Source organism: Meleagris gallopavo, chromosome 1 (genome assembly GCF_905368555.1).
Source record: "Meleagris gallopavo chromosome 1, MGAL_WU_HG_1.1, whole genome shotgun sequence".
NCBI lineage: Eukaryota > Metazoa > Chordata > Aves > Galliformes > Phasianidae > Meleagris > Meleagris gallopavo.
In genome coordinates, this window is record NC_139404.1 from 186,316,735 (window position 1) to 186,335,472 (window position 18,738).

The 18,738-nt window shown below is 39.3% G+C and overlaps 1 protein-coding gene across 3 annotated transcripts in view; it reads right to left on the reverse strand.

Annotated features, from left to right (window-relative positions):
- The window catches only part of TMEM135 (transmembrane protein 135), a 166,869-nt gene that overhangs the window by 126,058 nt on the left and 22,073 nt on the right, over positions 1-18,738 (reverse strand). For 2 of the 3 annotated variants that reach the window (XM_085216409.1, XM_085216410.1), the window contains exon 4: positions 4,377-4,410. The exons of the other annotated variant lie outside the window; for it this stretch is intronic. In XM_085216409.1, the coding sequence (XP_085072535.1) occupies positions 4,377-4,410 (34 nt within the window). The remainder of the gene's footprint in view (positions 1-4,376; positions 4,411-18,738) is intronic. 3 annotated transcript variants of the gene reach the window in all.

Here is an 18,738-nt window from a genome sequence, read left to right on the forward strand (position 1 = left end):
ACTGCCTTCCTCTCATTATCCAACTGCCATTACAGCAGCCTAGCTTCAATTCCTCCATAACTCTTGCTATTAAGAGTTCTAATATCTCATTTTTAGATTCTAATTCGTCTCCTTTTCTTGCTTTCTCATCTTATTTTTCAAAATTATATTTTTACCACTCCCTAACGCCTGCCTTTATGGCTGGGAGTGATTACTATACTAATTCCTTCCACTGCACTCAAGAACAAGTCCCCCATATTACCACACTGCCTTTTGCATCCAGCTGCTTCATCTCACATTTGAACTTTACATTGTTTAACCTGTGACCCCGTTGAACAACTTGTTAATGTTAACATTTCCCATTTTGTAAGTACAACATCATACATGACATTAAACAAGGCTAAGTGCTGGGTCCTGCACTTGGGTCAAAACAACTCCACAAAGTGATATAAGCTTGGGGAAGAGTGGCTGGAAAGCTGTCTAATAGAAGGGATCTGGGGGTGTTACTTGACAGCAGGCTGAACATGAAACAGCAGCACTCCCAGGTGCAAGAAGGTAAACGGCATCCTGGCTTGTATCAGAAATAGTGTGGCCATTAGGGCTGGGGAGAGATGGCCCCCCTGTGTACTCAGCTCCCGTGGGACTGCACTTCAAGAGCCATCTTCAGTTTGGGGCCCCAGTGACAAGCAGATACTGAGCTGAGAATATCAGAGAAGAGCAACAAAGCTGGTGAAGGGTTTTAGAAAATGAGAGTTACAAGGAGTGGCTGATGGAACTTTTGTTGTTTAGTTCGGAGAAAAGGAGACTAAGGAGAGACCTTATCTCTCTCCACAAATACCTGAAAGGAGGTTGCAGTGAGGTGTTGGTCTCTTTACTCAAGTAACAAGGGATAGGAGGTGAGGAAACAGCCTTACATCACCCAGGTTAGGTTTAGATTGGATATCAGGAAGAATTTATTCATGAAGAGGGTGGTCAGGCATGGTTTAGTAATGGGACTCGGTAGGTCAGACTGATGGATGCACTTGATGATCTTGAAGACCTTTTCCAACATAAATGATTGTATTCAAATAAAGTAGAAATTACAAAACAAAGCAAAGGAAGCCTTTGACATCACAGAATCACAGAATTGTAGGGGTTGGAAGGGACCTCTAGAGATCATCGAGACCAACCCCCCGGCCAAAGCAGGTTCCCTACACCAGGTCGCACAGGTAGGCGTCCAGGCGAGACTTGAATATCTCCAGAGGAGGAGACTCCACAACCCCCTGGGCAGCCTGTTCCAGTGCTCCGTCACCCTCACCGTGAAGAAGTTCTTATGCACATTCGTGCAAAACGAGGCGCAGTTCGAATTTCAAGTTCAAGAATATAAATAAAACTCAATTTCTTTATGGTAAGAGCAAGAAACCCTTTTTATAGTTCAGTATATGCTAAGAAGCATTTTCTCTTGGTAAACATTCCAATGACAATGCATCAGCTTTAAAATTAAATAATTTTATTTCTCAAACTGTTACAACAAAATGCCCTAGCCCAGGTTAATCTCTTCCTATTTTTATTTTTTATTTTTATTTTTAAACTGAATTCAGACTTTGTTTCAACACAAAAATGCCAATTTTTTTTTTTTCAACTTCAAAGCAACAACTCAAATGTCAAGCTGTTCATCATTAAGTATGCCATAACTGTTTTGAAATATAAGAACTATAGGTATTAATCAGGGGTGCTCATTTATTACTATCATCATCGTTTCCAGATAAAAATAACTGACGAGATTACATTTCACTTTCCACTTTTTGTTGGAATCTTGGGGTTCCTTTTGATCTCAAATTATCCATGAAGGGTTATCCTATATGTTCACCACCAATGCATCACTTACAATCCTAGAAATGTCTTGACTTTAACAAGTGCAATCCAAAATAGAACTTGAAAGGCTCCGTGCTGCTGTGTGACCCTCAGCACAGAGTGCTACTGCAGGTCTGTACTGGGGTATCACAAATGTCAGTTCTTAGACAAGTTACAAGTTAAAAATTTCCAAACCCACATCTTCAACCATGTTATGGGTCAGGTATATTAATTTATTTCTAAAAAAAAAAACTTCAGCTGACTTCCAGAAAGCTCAGATGTTGATTTTAGTCTGCATATTAAGTATTCCCATAAAAATCCAGTCCTTAGGTGCTTTGTTCCAATAGATTCAATCTAGCAGAAAGCTACCTTAAGAAATTACTTCCATTCAAATTTTCCACAAAGCATACATAGTATTAACAAGTTATTAAAAATAAGTTGTTAATCATAGATTCTATGGTTCTTATGCTTCTCAATGTCATTTTATTGTGTAAGCAGTCAGAAAATACAGCCTGGGAGTTCAGGGTCACAAATCTATAATTACTGGATTACTTACAATTAGTCATGACACTTACGTAGCTCAAGATGGAAAAAATAAAAAAATAAATAAATAAAAATCAATAAATATGTTATTGCCCAGAACAAGAGTTCTTCCACCTCCTGCCTTCCACTCCATAACAGCAGCCATATACTGGCTTCAATATATCTGTGCCCATTTCACTACATAAGTTCATCTCTAGCACAAACTGTTGACCATTGCCAATAGGATAGTAAGAACAAATTTCTATTTTAGAAGTTCTAGTATGGCTATAAAAATTCACTGAATTGATAGCCAAGATAATTGCTTGTAATAAGCAATAAACCTAATTACAATTACCCCCCTCTAACTAGACAAAAGCACTCATAACGAATCACACAGAAAGCCACAATTATTGTTGCTCAGGCTGCAAAATATACTTTAGCAAACATGAAACAAAACAATGCAGTGTGTTTTGTTCAAAGAACACTTTAATAGGCTCTGAAGATAGTATTACAGAATGCAAGAGTCACTTCACGTTCCAGTTACACGTTGCATTTTCATTACCTAAAAGTTAGCTTAAGTCACATTACGCTCCAGCTCTGAAATGTGGATAACAGCATTAATAAGTGCAGCTTGCCACCTTTCAGAACATGCTGCAACCTAGAGATAACAACTATTTTAAAGGAATTGTAAAGTTATGAGTAAATCTTAATCAAGCATATAAAGTTCTAAACCAGAGACAAGCAACACAGGTAGGCAAACATTCACAGTGATTACACAGCTTACTAAGAAGGAAAGTACATCATGATCAAGGGCAATTTATAGGGCAAATCCTTGGCTGTCCAAAGTTCAAACACATGTGACTAAAATAAACCATTATGCTGAACACAACACTCACGGAATCAAACAGCCTCTTTAAAATAGAATTATATTTGTTGACTTTTCCTTTATAACACTGTTGAACTGCCCAATGAGCTGCTGGTATCACAGTTTAAGAGCTGCAAACATAGTGATAGCTTTCTCAGAATTGGGACACTCAGAGTGTTGCTGTCAAGCACACCTATTTTGTCCTTCTCTTGAAAAGTCTGCCCCCAATGAATGATGACATGACCACCAGCACATCCTGAACAAGAAGTTTCTACAGAGTTGCTGCTCTTGGTTCAAAGAAAAACTCAAACTTTTCAATATTAAAGTTACCTTTGTAGGAATTCAATGCCACATTAGCATGTTATTGAGGATCTGAACATAGAATTATATTAATTTCAAGAAAATGGTTAGTCTCCTCCTCAAATTAGAAACAACTTTACAAAGAAAAGGAATCTTAAAGGATAGGGTACGAACCATCCAGATCACACAGCTATAGAAGATAAAAACAGTAGTTGAAATCAATATAATTCACGGTGAGAATTAAATTACTCTCCTCTGAAGTCAGTGAACCCTAGTCTGGCTATTTCAGGACAGCCCAAGAACCAATTCCTGTCTACAAGAAATTTTTTTACACACCTAAATTTGAGAGGGAATTCTAATAGAGTTTGTAAATGCATTTATTTATATGGGTAGAATATTTACTTGGTAGGACATTGTAACATCATCTCTTTTTGAATGTCTTCCAAGAATCCTCAGAATTACAACTGTCACCAACAATGACTTACCAGAATGGAAGAGAAAGTATCAGTGTTATCACTCTGATCTGTGCTGCAAGAAATTGCCTTTGCCTCAATACTTCTATTAATGAATCTTCAAAGTCTGCATGATTCCCTCAAGGCCCCAATAAAGTACAGTGTTTCAGGCTGGTTAGATAATTATTTTGGTATAATACAGTCATTCCCAAAGTATGATCATGTAATAAAAGTACATTTTTAGAAAAAGTTAAGGTACAAAGTACGAATTTAGATAACTTACTACTGCTATTTTTTTCATGAGAAAAAACCAAACTGGTACAACCATCTGGTAAATATTTGTGTGCACAGTATTTGATAGCGGTTTTCAAAAAGAATTCCAATGATCTCACATATTTTTACCATTTGAATAAAGGATTACTTACTTGATTTGCCATGTAAATTGTGAGGAGACCTCTCCTATAAACAGAAATGATAGAATCAGTGAATAGATTAAACATTTTGTCAATCAAATAAAAGTACCTTAAGCATCTGAACATCTTATTAAAGAAGAGAGTTTAGTAAGTGGTTTATTGATGGGGGATGAATCATCACCATCCTGCAGGAAAACAGATATGAAACCAAAAATAGCACCTCCATAGCACAGAATCAAAGCAGAGAGGAATTACATGGACCGAGTTACTATGTATAACTTGTACTGCACGAGCCTTGAGGCTGTCACACAGGGAGAGGTAAGGCATCTTGGGTTCCACAGCACGTACCAGATCTAAAAGCCTGTGCAGGAAATGATAATGTAAGCGTTATCAGCAATCAGCCAAAGTTAAACTGGGAATTTACAGAAACTGCTTCCGTGTAAACTTTTACCTGGGGCAAGTGCAGTGTCATCCAAGATGCCTTCACCATTCTGCTTATATTCTCCTTATATTCTCACAAAAAGTGTTTTCTACTGAAATGGACAATGCAGATGTTATGGCACAAAGCAGCATGCCCACCTGTTCCAGCTGAGAGCCACAGTGCCACTGCTTTTTCTTCTACAAACCTTCACCAAGTTTCTTCTTTGTTCCCCTTCTATTGTATGATGCCTCACACCATGTGGTGCCACTAGCTGGATATTAAAAACAAATCTGGGCTCATGCTGCCCCATGTTTCCAATACAAGACCAAATAGTGAGCTCTGGCTACATCGATGTGAGCTGCTGCAGCAGCAGATTGTATCAGAAGTTTCCAAAAGGTCCAGCTATCAAAAATATAGTTATTTTCTGTATGTCATTCACCAGTCAGTGAGCTTTGAGAAAGGTTTTGCACTTACAACTACAGATTTCCTTTGCCCTCATTTGTCTTCTCTCTTCTACAGAGATTAGCTTTTACAGTTTACAGGCACAATGTCAGCATTTCTTACCTGACTATTGCTCATAGCATCTTGATTTTACTATCAGCCTTGGAGAATTTGGGATTTTTTGCATTGTTCCCAGTGTTGCTACACACCAATTCCAAAAACACAACAGCGCTACATGTTTAATTGCTAATATGGAAATGAGTTTATAACCTGAATTCATCTGTTTTCACATCATTCTGGTTTGGTTTTCTTTGTTTTGATGTGACAACATGAAAGGTCCAACCCAGGCTTGTAGTTTTAAGTTTTGAGCATTCGTGGGGTGCTTAACAGAACTGTATGTTCACAAAATAACCTGCAATCACTGCAATTGCACAAGCAAGCAAATCAAAATCACAGGCAGCCGGAAGCTCAAAACTGAAGATCTGGTGAAGTTAGGAAACAGAAGAAATAAAAAGATAGGGAATAATATCCACAACTGTTAAAGCAATTAGACTTCTATACCTCATAACAAAGTATCAAAATCCTGCATGCTGCTTCTGACCAAGGGGGAGTGAAAATTCACTTTGGGTGGTAAATGAATTGAACTCGAACTGGTCCACAAACAACTACTGAATCTTGCAGCCAGTTTCAGGTGACTAAATACCACTGTTGTGTTACTGCTCCCAATTATGCACATTTTTTTAGTTTGTTCTCACATAGGACCAAAAAAAAAAAAAAATTGATGTTTCTTGGGGTTGGTTGGTTGTTTTTTGTTTTTTTCCCTTTTCCTGCACAAGTATAAAAAGCTCAGGATAAATGTACAAACAAGTGATTGGAAACAGCATTAAATTTACACTTGACAGCTATCCTGCCAACTCAGCGCACTTTGAGCCTTTTGGAAAACACCAGGACTGCAGTTCAACCTGCAGTAACATACTAACCCAAAGGCAACTTCCACCGGTGACAGATGCAGCTTTCAGAGCATAGTGTGTACACTGACAACTGTTACTATGTGAGTAGCATGGTGATAACTTGGTGGATTCCCTCCCACAGCATCTGTATCACATGGGCAGAGATGACATGCAGATGGAGTGGCTTTGGCCTCCCACATAAAAAATAAATCAAATGAAGTACTAAAAAACTAGGAACTCTATCTGTCAAAGTTTTAGCTTCCCTTATGGTCCCCTCTTGGCCAAATGTAAAGCACGACCTGCGAAGACAAAGAAAGGAAAAGGGGCTAGAAGAGAGGAAGGAAAGAAACAAGAAGCTGCACTGCAGCTGCAGTGAGACCAATACAAAAAGGAGGTGGTCAGGAGGAGGGAAAGCACTCGCACACAATGAAAGTGCCCAAGGAAGTAACTGCTGGAGCTGGAAGTACAGAAAGCTGCTATATGACATCATCTGAAAGTGCCTGTAGCAAATCTGCCTGCTGAACTCTAAGCAGAAATAGGTTGTTGTTTTTCTCAAACTCATTCTGTGACTACTATAGCAATAAATATCCCCATGTTTCTGGAAAAAAAAAAAAAAAAAAAAAAAAAAAAGAAAAGTTCTTCCCAACCTTGTGCAAATGTGATCCAGCAAACTTAACCCAACTGTGAACTCACTGGTAAAAAGCAGGTGGAAGTTCAGAAAGTGTTGCACTATTTTGTAATATTGGCAGCTGATGGAAAACAGGACTGAAAGATGGAGTTATTCCAAGCAAAAGGGTCATTGATAAAACCAAGGACTGCTTTAAAGATGCAGCTGGTAAATAAGAGGCACATACAATTGGGAAACAGTATTACAAGTGCTGGAAATAATTAAGTAACAATAATAATTAGCCAGCCATGCGTAATCATCTGCTCTGGAAGGCTTAAAGACAGCTAACACTTTGTCCATGCCCACTCTCTCAGAGGTTGCTCTCCTCAAGACCTTCGCCTTAGCTTCCCATTGCTTCCCTTCCACTGATAAAATTTCCCACACCCTACACAGTCCCCGGTGACACACAGAATCTTTTATTCAGAGAAAGTGGTGGGAAACAATTAATGGAAGGTTGACAAGGTTAGCCAAGGCTGAACTAGAGCACATACTTAAGACAGCATCCAAGATAGCCGCACCTGTATTCTTGTATGTTATAGAACTAAAAAGGCAATGTTTCCAAGTGCAGTTATCCAAGACACCTCACGTCATCTGTGGCTGAACAATTTTCTATAAATCTGTTCCATTCTTAATGTTTAAATGAAAGGACACATGCTTCCCAGATAATTCTCCTGTTCATTTGATAGGACAAGGGGGAATGGTTTTAAACTGAGACTGGGGAGGTTTAGATTAGGTATTAGGAGGAAGTTTTTCACCCAGAGGATGGTGACACACTGGAACAGGTTGTCCAAGGAGGCTGTGGATGCCCCATCCCTGGAGGCATTCAAGGCCAGGCTGGATGTGGCTCTGGGCAGCCTGGTCTGGTGGTTGATGACCCTGCACATAGCAGGGGGTTGGAACTGGATGGTCACTGTGCTCTTTTTCAACCCAGGCCATTCTGTGATTTACACCTCAAAGAAAGGTTTCACTAAGTATAACTTGCTGTTTGAACATCTTAGTAGCATTCAGACCAAATTCAAACAGCAATAGCTCTTCAACTCTGGTCTATGAAGCTCAAAGAACAACACATTCCTGTGACTGTACTGCTCAGAGGAAAGAGACTAAAATAACTCCACAAAGTTTTTTTTGTTGTTTTTTTTTTTAAAAAAAGCTATAGGACAGAAATAGCAAAGAAGCCTAGCAGCACACAGGGCTGTACTACCAGAAGTGTGGGTAGGAGGTCAAGGGAAGAGATCAGTTCCCTTTACAGGTGGCCTTTAGGCAACCCCAGACCACAACAGACATCCACCACCATGCACAAGTTGAGGGAAGGGCACCAGTTACAGGGGGTTCTTGGGTACAAAACTGAGCCCCTTCACCTTTTGAATCACGTTGTCTAAGATTTTAATCACACACAGCTCTTTTCCGAGCTCATTTTCAAGGACTAGAAATGAAAGTACAGGAAATTAGAAAGCAGATTAAAGCTTTCCACTTCTTTGTTTAATCAAGAGAATTGTAAAATCAAAAGAAATCACAAAGCACCAATTTCAACCTTTGAACTCATCTTTCCATGAGCAAGGTATTTACACTTTTCTGTAAGAGTGTTCAAGAAGCCTTTAGCTGTAGTAAGGGACATGGTTTAGTGGGGAAATATTGATAGCAGGTGGATGGTTGGACTGGATGATCTTGGAGGTCTTTTCCAACATTATTGATTCGATGATTCTAAGTGCTATAAATTCTGGAAAACATTGATTGAGGCCAAATTCCAGTTCCCCTTTACCTCCTTACCCTAAAGGAGGTAAAGACCCTGCTCACACCAGGAGGAGCAACGACCACTGTCCAATTCTGCACCACAACATGTTGTCTGTGTGACAGCTTGCTAAAGAATGTTCTCTGGCTTGGCTTGACAGATTATAAAACTCAAATAATAACTTGACCATCACAAGTAATATGATCTTTTCTTTAACATAACAGCAAGTCATATTAATTTTTAAAATACAACAAGGAAGTTTTTTCATACAAAACTCACAGCCAGTTCTCTCTTCTTATCTATGGTTTGACACCTACGATCTTTAAGCTATTTCTCATCAATATTCATTCCTCCTTTTAGAATTTCTTGTCTTGCTCTCTCCAATTTAACAAACCTAATAGACAGCATTCCAGTCAAGTGGTTTTCTCATTAAGAACTTTTTTTACAATATTAAGTTCAAAACATTGGTTTCTCTATTGAATCGTAGGATCATTAAGGTTGGAAAAGACCTCTAAGACCACCTAGGCCAACCATGAGCTCATCCCCATCATTCCCACTGACCACGTCCCTCAGTGCCACATCTCCTAGCTCCTGAACACTTCCAGGGACAGTGACTCCTCCACCTCTCTGCGCAGCCTATGTCAATGCCTTATTTCATTTATACTACAAACCCTTCCAAGTAGGCTCTCTTAAATCTAGATGTTCATTCTAACTAATAAAATGGATTTGAAGTACTCTTAAATATGTTTTGGTTGTTTTGTTTTTACCAGTCTGACTTTTTACAATCACTGTTTTTCTTGCTCAAAACTAAAGAGGAAAAAGTGACCAGACCACAAATAACACAAAAGAACTAGAGCATGAGTAACATTGTGCATAAAAATTCACATAAATTTACTAAACATTTGCCACTTCCAGAGAGAACAGGTGATAGCTGTAAGAGTGAGCAGTAAAACAGCACCATGGAGCAAGGTGCACAATGGCCAAGTACATCCCAGCCCCACGTTCTGCTGCAATTCCCACTGCCTCAGCACACAGCAGCAGAGTGTTAGCAATCTTGATGCACGCAATTAACAGCATGAGTTCTCTTCTTAAGCAGCCTCGCCAATGGGTTGTGTTTGTCCCTGTATACAGTAAATTTTAAAAGCTAGGTAAAAATAAAAATGCCCAACAGTTGCTAAGACAAGCATTGTTTGAGCTCATTCACAAAGCTTTTGAACTCATTGCCTGCTTCAAAACATCACACTCCTAACATTTCAGTCTTGCGCTTTGCTCCTCCAAGAATTCCTACTGTTGTCACATTGACAGGTCTGAGTTGAGAGTAAATAGGTGCCAGAACAGAGCATGTCAAACTTATCTCTTTCTGAGACTTATATAACAAGGTCTGAACCACAGGCAGATTTAACATAACGAATGTCATCTTTCTGAAAAAATATAATTTTTAAGAAGGTTCCTCCAAGTTCAACTTTGAATTTAATATGAATATCACTGCTTGCTGGATCTGCTGCACACTCTGACAGCCAGCACTTTATTTTCACCAATAATCATTTTCTAGATCCTCTAAAATCACAAGTATAACTATTTTCAAAGGAGTCAGCGGATTCAAAGGTAAATATGGAGTGCAGTGCTTAGCAAATGAAAAGCAGACATTTATGCTGTACTGACTTGTCATGGTAAAGTTTGAAAACTTTACAGTCATCCTGAGAAAAAGAATTATAAAGAAATTAAAAATAATAGAAAGAAAGAGTTAACTCTGACCTGAATTTCTGAGCCTAAACTAAGAAGCTAACATAATAGTTTGTAATGGGTCCCCAGACAGGATTTGTGGTCTGCAAAAACAGGAAGAATTCCCTCCCCACCTTCCTCCCCCCGCACTGTAAAGCACACCACTTCAGAACCTGCAGATTTAAATCAAGCACACAAATCACAGCTTTCCCCGAAAAGAAAAAGGTCAACGTGAAGAGGATTTTCTCTGCTCCACAGCAGCTTGACACCAAAAGCCAACCAACGATAGATGTGGAGTTGTGATTGCATCCCTGTAATAACACAAGAAGTGCTGATTATGCTTAGGGTATCGTTAATCTCTCACACCCACTGATTTCCTACTGGCAGCTGGAGGCCAGCAGTGAAATCCTGGTGCAAAAGTTCACTTAGAATCAGCAGGAACAGATAAGCTTTCAAAATAATGCAGAAAATTAAGAAAACAGACCTTAGCAATAAGTTTTCAAAAAAGAAAACCATTACTTTTGGAGCTGAGTAAATACCAGTGGCAAATCCGTCACACAAATAGCACCTTCAGGCACAAAACTTCCCATCGAAACATACAGCTTAAGGGCCCACAGCCCACCATGTTTTAAAGGACTCTGAATTGCCAGTTTTGGGATGGCTTAAAGTTGGAAACGGACACTTCTAAGTCCTTCAACTTAAAGTTGCTCAAAACTGCAAATAAGCAATTGCTGAGCACATTATATGTTAAGTAAAATGGTTATTTTATTCTTCACAATACTCAGAATTTGTTGTTCTTAAAAGGAAAAGCAAACACAACATGTGCTTTGATTTGAGCATGTGCCAAAGAAAGGGTATGAGAAAACTAGAGAGGGACAGAAGCCAAAAGGAAAATATATCTACAGTAATACATTCCAGTTAAATTAGTACCAATAATTCTTACTGAGTTTCCAGTTAGTGTAACACAAGATAGCATCAACGGCTTGATTTTTTAACTGTTTTCTACTCTAATTTTATACAGATTTTCTTTCATCATTCCTCTCCCCCTCTCCCAGTTTCCTCATGGCGTCTACAGACCCAGAGCCAAAGCAAAAGCAGAGCTACAGTGGGTGAGAGCACTTAAGGTAAGGGTGATTTAACCTCACAAGATTTCATGAGGAGATAAAAATCAGATTCCAAAACACTTGCTACTTTCATAAAAAGATTGACCAGTAGATAACAGAAGAATAACAAGCTGTGCAAATCTCAGGAGAAGAAATGAAGGATTTCCGGCAATTTTTTATATCATTAACATTCTTGGTATAAGAAGGCCTATCTCCCATTAAATAAGGCAGCAAATAACAATTTCTTTGGACTGTTGATCATACCAGAATTGTTTTTAATTGGCTCACTTGATCAAGAAGAAAACACTGGTTTTGTTCTGCTCCCAGAGCCAGTGCAGCTCAGCCAGCACAAGGCTCTGCAGAACCCAGCAGCACAAGGCTCAAATTTTGTTCTGTTTTGCTATAAATCATTACTGTGTCACAGCAAAGAGAGGACATGCAAAGGACTGTTAGTGAAAGTTAGGAAAAAGAGAAAAAAAAGCATAAAAATCTTAGGATATTGCAGAGATGTACAGTATTTTGTTTAATATCTCAAACCATCAGCTTGGCATGTTTCTCAAAAAACTTAAGCTCTTTTTCCAGCCTTCAGAACTAGTAGCTACTGTTTTGTTTTCATGTTCAGAGCTTATTTTCTTCTAACACACAAGCTGCTTTAACAATTACAGATAAAAACCATTTCCAAAGTACCTGAAGCAAGAAGCAAAAAGGCAAAATAACAAGTCAATCTGACTCAAGCAGATTACTGCATCTTTTCCTATTGTGCAGTTAAGTGGAAATGACCTTACCTTCACAAAAGGAGACACCAACTATTCCAATGCAAACAGGCTATAGGGTTAGACTTGCCATCATACAGAGCCATTTATGTTTTTTTTCCTGGTAGAACCCTGAAGGATGGTATATTAAGCTGCATTATAAACAGGCTTTAAATCCAGTTAGGAGCCATGAGTGAGTAATACAGCATACGTACTATCAAGGCTAAGAGTTTGCCTACATTCAAAAAGGCCTAAAGCACGAAGGGTCCCAGGAAAAGAAGTGTCTGAAGCCAGTGCATACCTTGTCTAGAAAGGCAGGAAAGCTGAGTGAGAGTCACTTCAACACATTCCCACTGTCTGAGAAGTCAATTTCTGGCAGGACAGCAGTATTTGATGATTACCCATGACAGATACCACACACAGATATCAACGTGACTTTTCACCTACCAAAACCAGAAAAGTTATTGCCAAGCTCAGTTTTAACTGATTATGTTATGTCTTTAAGGCTCAAAGATCTAAAACACCAACAGCTGAGCTTAGAACATTTTTGATAGTTCCTACATCAGCTTACTCAACAGAATCACAGAACCACTGAGGTTGGAAAGATCACTAAGATCACCCAGTTCAACCATCAGCCTTTGCCTGTGACCAGTCAAGACCACGTCACTCAGTGCCACACGTGTGCTGTTCCTGAACACCTCCAGGGACAGTGACTCCAGCACGTCCCTGGACTGTCTGCTCCAATGCATTACTACTGTCTGAGAAGAAATTATTCCTAACATCCAACCTCAACCTTCCCTGGTGCAACTCGAGGCCATTATCTCTTGTCCTGTTGCTGGTTACTAAGGAGGAGAGACCAACCCCCAGTTCACCATAACCTCCCTACAGGAGAGGGAGAGAGCCATAAGCTCACCTCTGAGCCTTCTCCTCTCCAGACCTGTAGACACACTTTAGCTGAGCCATTTGCCTCACTCCCAGCCCCCATCATCATTCCCCTAGGCTCATCTCTAGCTTTTCACCACCACATCAGCTAACACCCTAGTCAGCTCAGCTAGACAGCATCTGAAGCTTACTCTACATTAACAGAATATCTATTATTCCCCTCTGGGTGCTGCATGTGACACGCAAGCATTCAGACACGGAAGATGTATTAAGTGTTTGTTTAGGTCAAGGAAGTCCAAGTGAGTGTCTCCTGCATGTGAGCGAGCAGCAGACAGAACTGAGCAATTAATCCACTGCCTGTGTTGTTTGAATTCACCTCAGACTTGCAGAAAAGTCTGATGTTCAATAATATCTGAATTTTACCATTTTTTCTACAGGCATTTCAACATTTGGGTATGGGAGGAGAAGGGTTTTTTTTTGTGCTCGTTCATGATGAAAAAACAATAAGAATTTCTACTAACGCTCAGATGACCACTTTTAATTGTTTGGGCTTTTTAATTTTAACTTTGTAGGCTGAAAACTAAGATTTATCAAAAGTGGTCCTTAGAATAATGGGAAAAAAAATGAACACCCAAGTTTTTATTATGTTAAGTCTCACCTGGAGCAGCACAGACTATGTTGGCTGCACACAGCCACCTGGGATCCATCAGTGCATAACCCAACCTTAGTACTGCCCTCTGTCCGTCCAAGCTAGCCTCGTGTGAGCTTGACAGACATAGTCCAGAGCTCAAAACCACTGCCTGTGCTGTCTTACAGCACTATCAATGAAGAAACCTCACTTTTGCTCTTGTACCTAATCCAGTGAGCCCTCAGGAAACCTAGGGAACTGCAGAGGTGTTCAAATAAAAATACAAATGCCTCTAGAGATGGGGCATCCATGGTTTCTTTATGCAACCTGTTCCAGTCCTCAGCACCCAACTATGTGCTATGGTTAGCCCTGAAGAGGTTGGGCAGTTGGGCTAGGTGATCTCTGAAGCTCCCTTCCAACAGAACCATTCTATTCTAACACATTGTCCAGGGTTGTATTGGTGCCTCTACTTGGAGGAGATGCTCAAAACCCAACTGGACGTGCTTGTGGCCAGGTAGCTACAGCTGACCCTGCCAGAGCAGGGCTGCATTTAGAAGCTGAAGGGGTCCCTTCCAACCCCAGCAATGCTAGGACTCACTGACAGCAAGCTACAGAAAGGGATCATCATTAAACTACATCAGATAAATGCTTGTTCTTATATGTACTACCTGATATATCAGTTATCTATCAATCCTCTTATCTATCAATTATTTGTCATTCTCCAATATAGATCCCGAATTTATACACTTCCCTTACTTTCTTATTTCTTCATCTGAATAATAGAGCATGAATAACCACAAATCACCACCTCCTCATCATGATTCAAGTTTCAAAGTAATGTGACCTACAGCCTTCTTTTTCTACGTAATTGAATGTAGATAAGTACTTCAGCTGCCAAGTTGAATAAAAACTTGAAATATCCAATAAAATGTTACAAAGAAAAACTATGTAACCAAAAAAATACTACGTAAAAATCACAAAAGGCAAATAAACATTATATAACAAAAAAAAAAATTGCAAAAAATGAGCAACTCAGGATAGGGATTTTCAGAAATATACAGAGTACAGAAGAAGCAGTTCTCACATCTGAGTTATCAGTTCAAACTTAATATTACCTCACTACAACATAATTTGTTCAAAGTTCAAATGCTTTGGAATTCTTTCCTTCCACAGAATAACACCATGATAGTCACTGCTATTCTCATTCACTTCCAAAACATATAGAAAAGAGATTTCTGGGCTGATGCAAAAATAAATTTCACCACTGGGAAAAGGCACACCATTTCTTTTTTGTATGATACGTAACAGAATCCTGGGCTTACATCCTGACCTCTGTCTACCACATTAATATTAATTTAGCTGAATAAAGTTAAATCAAGTTCAAAATTTCTTTCCAGAATTAACACACGATGGTAAAACAGTAAATGAAAAATAGACATCTGCTGACAAAGTTATGACTGACAGATATACACACACGGAGTACAGAAGTCATCAGTCTTTTGAACGTCAAATATCGGGTTATTACTGTTGGCATTTTATTTCTCTTCAAACCGGAAATTTAGTGCATCAGGACAAATATAGCTTAAGCCTGATGATCTCATTTTTCAGAAAGACAAATTATTGCAAATAATTTATTAGAAGTATTTTAGCTCTGTACAGGGCAGGAGCTCCCATAGTTCTAAGTGATTAAGATTCACAGAATCATAGAACCATTTGAGCTGACAGGGACCTCTAAAGGTGATCCAGCCCAACTCCCCTGCAATGAACAGAGACACCTACAGCTCCATCAGATTGCTCAGAGTCCTGTTCAGCCCGACCTTGAGCATCTCCAGGAGATGCTGCTTTCCACAAAAGACACCCCAGCCAGCCTTGGGCTACCTGCCACTGTTCAGAGTTCCCAGACTCACAGCATCTTCCAGATCGGCTCCTGCACCCCAGCAGCCTTGGAAATAATCAGTGTTTTCTCTCCCTCCAATAACTACAGCAGTAGCAGCCCTCAAAGCACACAGCACTCCATGTTCAAATGTTTACATGCTGTTCCTATAAAAATGTACATCTCTGTTGTTGGCTTTCATAAAAACAGTTGCTGAAAAACAATATATTTTAATGTATTTTGGCTTAGAAAGAAGTGTTCCCACTAACTTCACTTCTACAGCATTTCAGAATAGTAATCATTTTACAGGGGTAAAAGTCCAAAAGAATTTGTTTCCCTGCCACCTCTCCTTACCAGATATGGTACAGAACACCCAAGTGAGTGATCCAAACCTGAGGTTTTTTCATCATCACACAGAATAGCTTGCTCTCTCAATTCCTTACCTGTAGCAAGTAAGCCTAAGGCTTGCAAATACAGTTGCAATGTTAAGAGATTGTTTGCCTATTATTCTCTCCTTCTCTTGCCAAACTGGCAGCTTCCTAAAAATACGGCATCAAACTGGATAACCATAAAACACTGAGAAAGGAAATTGTCATCCCAGGTCAAAATATGTCTATACAAAAATTATAGAATTCTAAGCTTGGATTGGAAGGGACTCCAAGGCTCATCAAGTTCCAACCCCCCTGCCACAGGCAGGGCCACCAACCTTCCCATTTAATGCTAGACCAGGCTGCCCAGAGCCCCATCCAACGTGGCCTTGAACACCTCCAGGGACAGAGTACATATTAAGTTTGGATTTGAAAGGAGAATTCTACAAAACCCACAAAAAAAAAAAAGTATCAATTTATGTATGTATTTATTTACAACATAGACTTTATTACTACCCTTGTAATGTACTTAGGCTAATGGCTCTTGTGGCAAGGGAGAAGCTCCAGTGAGTGACAGCATGCCATCAGGTTAACATGCACAGAACTCTAAAAGTACTGCATAGTTCTTCTAGAAATGCTTCCATTCTTTTTCTAAGAACACAAATATACATGCAGAGGTATCTTCTGTTAACACACACTGTTGCACTGTATCACCTTTTACATACAGATAGAATCACAGAATCCTTAAAGTTGGAAGGGACCTTCAAAGGTCATCCATCCAACTCCCCTGCAATGAGTCCAGTACATGCAACTTGATGAAAAAACACTCGACATTCTCTATTAAAACTTGCTGCCAATAGTAGCCCAGAGCAAGATTTTACAACCAAATTACAAAAGCCCTAAATCTCAGGTTTTATAACACCATCAGTGACACAGTCATACCCGTAGAGACGAGACAGGCGCCACTGTAATGTTAACAGCCCATACATAAACATTTGTTGGCCAGTGGGGTGGTGGGGGCAATCCCAGAAGGGTCTCTTTGGAGCCACCTCACAGCTTATAGGGGAATGTAGTTGCAGTTTCTCTGTCTTAATTGTTACCAAAGGCAGAAAAAAAGTTAGCCAGGCAGTAAGATAATTAATTTCATTAAAACCGTAACTGTACCCTTTCTTAAAGTATCACTTGTAATTCTTAAAACTCTTTAATATTTTTTTTTTTAAAGAAGAGTTTAAACAAACTGAAATTAACCATTTAGCTATCAGTAAAATAGAACCTGGAGAATTAGCAGGTTTATGAAAGACTTGCGGAAGCATCACTCTTTTCTTTGCAAAAAATTAATCACAGATGTCTGAAGTAATGGTGCTCACTGAACAGCCAGACTCCTTTGTCTCAGGAATCAGAAAGGTACAGCCCAGCCCATCTGGTCATACTTCCAGCAATACACAGGCTGTGGCCAAGCCTCACAGCACATTTCAGCAGCTTCATTCACGACAATTTTAACGAGAAGGCTCAGTTACTTCCTCACCTCCCGGCAGCCCCAGTTGGCCCACAACACAGCATCGCTGGGTCTGAGCTGCTCCCACCTCAACTGGGAGCTCCAGGCATCCTGATAGCACTTACTAGACATTAAAAAGCTTAGAACTACAAACAGAAGCCAAAGGGCATGAGTAAAACAGTTTTTTTGTTTGTTTGTTTGTTTGTTTTTAAGTTAGAAACCAGCAGAAGTGCTTCTTGTAGAAAGCTTGAGACAATGTCAGTGGCAGTAACCGAGGAGTGTGCCCTAAAACGACTCTGTACAGAGACTAACGAGATCAATGTGATGATTTCCTGAGCAGGCTTAATGAAATGAACATACCTGAGTCAACTCTGCTTCTGGAGAGACACTAACAGACCTTTAATATCCAACACTCCAAAATTAAATTCTGGGATAAGAAAACTGCATCTGCTTATCACAGAATCATAGAATGGCCTGAGTTGAAAAGGATCATCCAGTTTCAACCCCCTGCGATGTGCAGGGTCACCAACCACTACACTAGGCTTAATGCAAGATGTAAAAAAAGTGAACAAGCAAACGAAAATGTTACTTTAAATACACTTATAATAGTACTATTAATATTTTATACGGATATTAATACTCACTAATACTACGCTATCATTTAGTTAAATCTAAAGAGTAACTAAAATGTTGAAAGAACTGACAAATAAAGTGAATTAGAAGGATGTATATTCTGGGGAACCTGTACATTTCACCAGGAACTTTTTCTATGCATGTCAAAAAGCCATAACATATATAACACTATTTCTTTTGTTTTTTATCATGTCTATCAGCCACAGAGACAGAAAAGAAGTAACATGGTAGGACTGACATCAATAACTTAATAAGAAGCTCCAACCCTGTGCACTTCTCAGAACATGAAACACACACCAGCTCTGAAGCTAAGAGTTGGCAGATGTTACTTTCCAAACTCAGTATTGCTCAGTAAGGATGCGTCCTCCTATTCTAGCAGGCACTCCGTGCTGTAGGGAGCACGAGAAAGAGGTAGAAACTCTGAGTTACCTCCACACGAGGTACCAAAGGGTTAGAATATGATCAATACATTAAAAGCAAACCAAAATATTCACTTTTTTTTTTTTCTATCTACATTCAATTACAACCTAAGAAATCATTCTTATCAAAGCATTTTCCTTAATCATAATAATGTTACTCATTCTTTATCACAGAACATTCATACATCCCTATCCCAAGCATCCATCATGACTTACAAGTGGTTTTATTGCTTGCCCTTTCCACACGCCCCAACAAATTACATCTCTGGCCACAACAGTCATACCGTATAC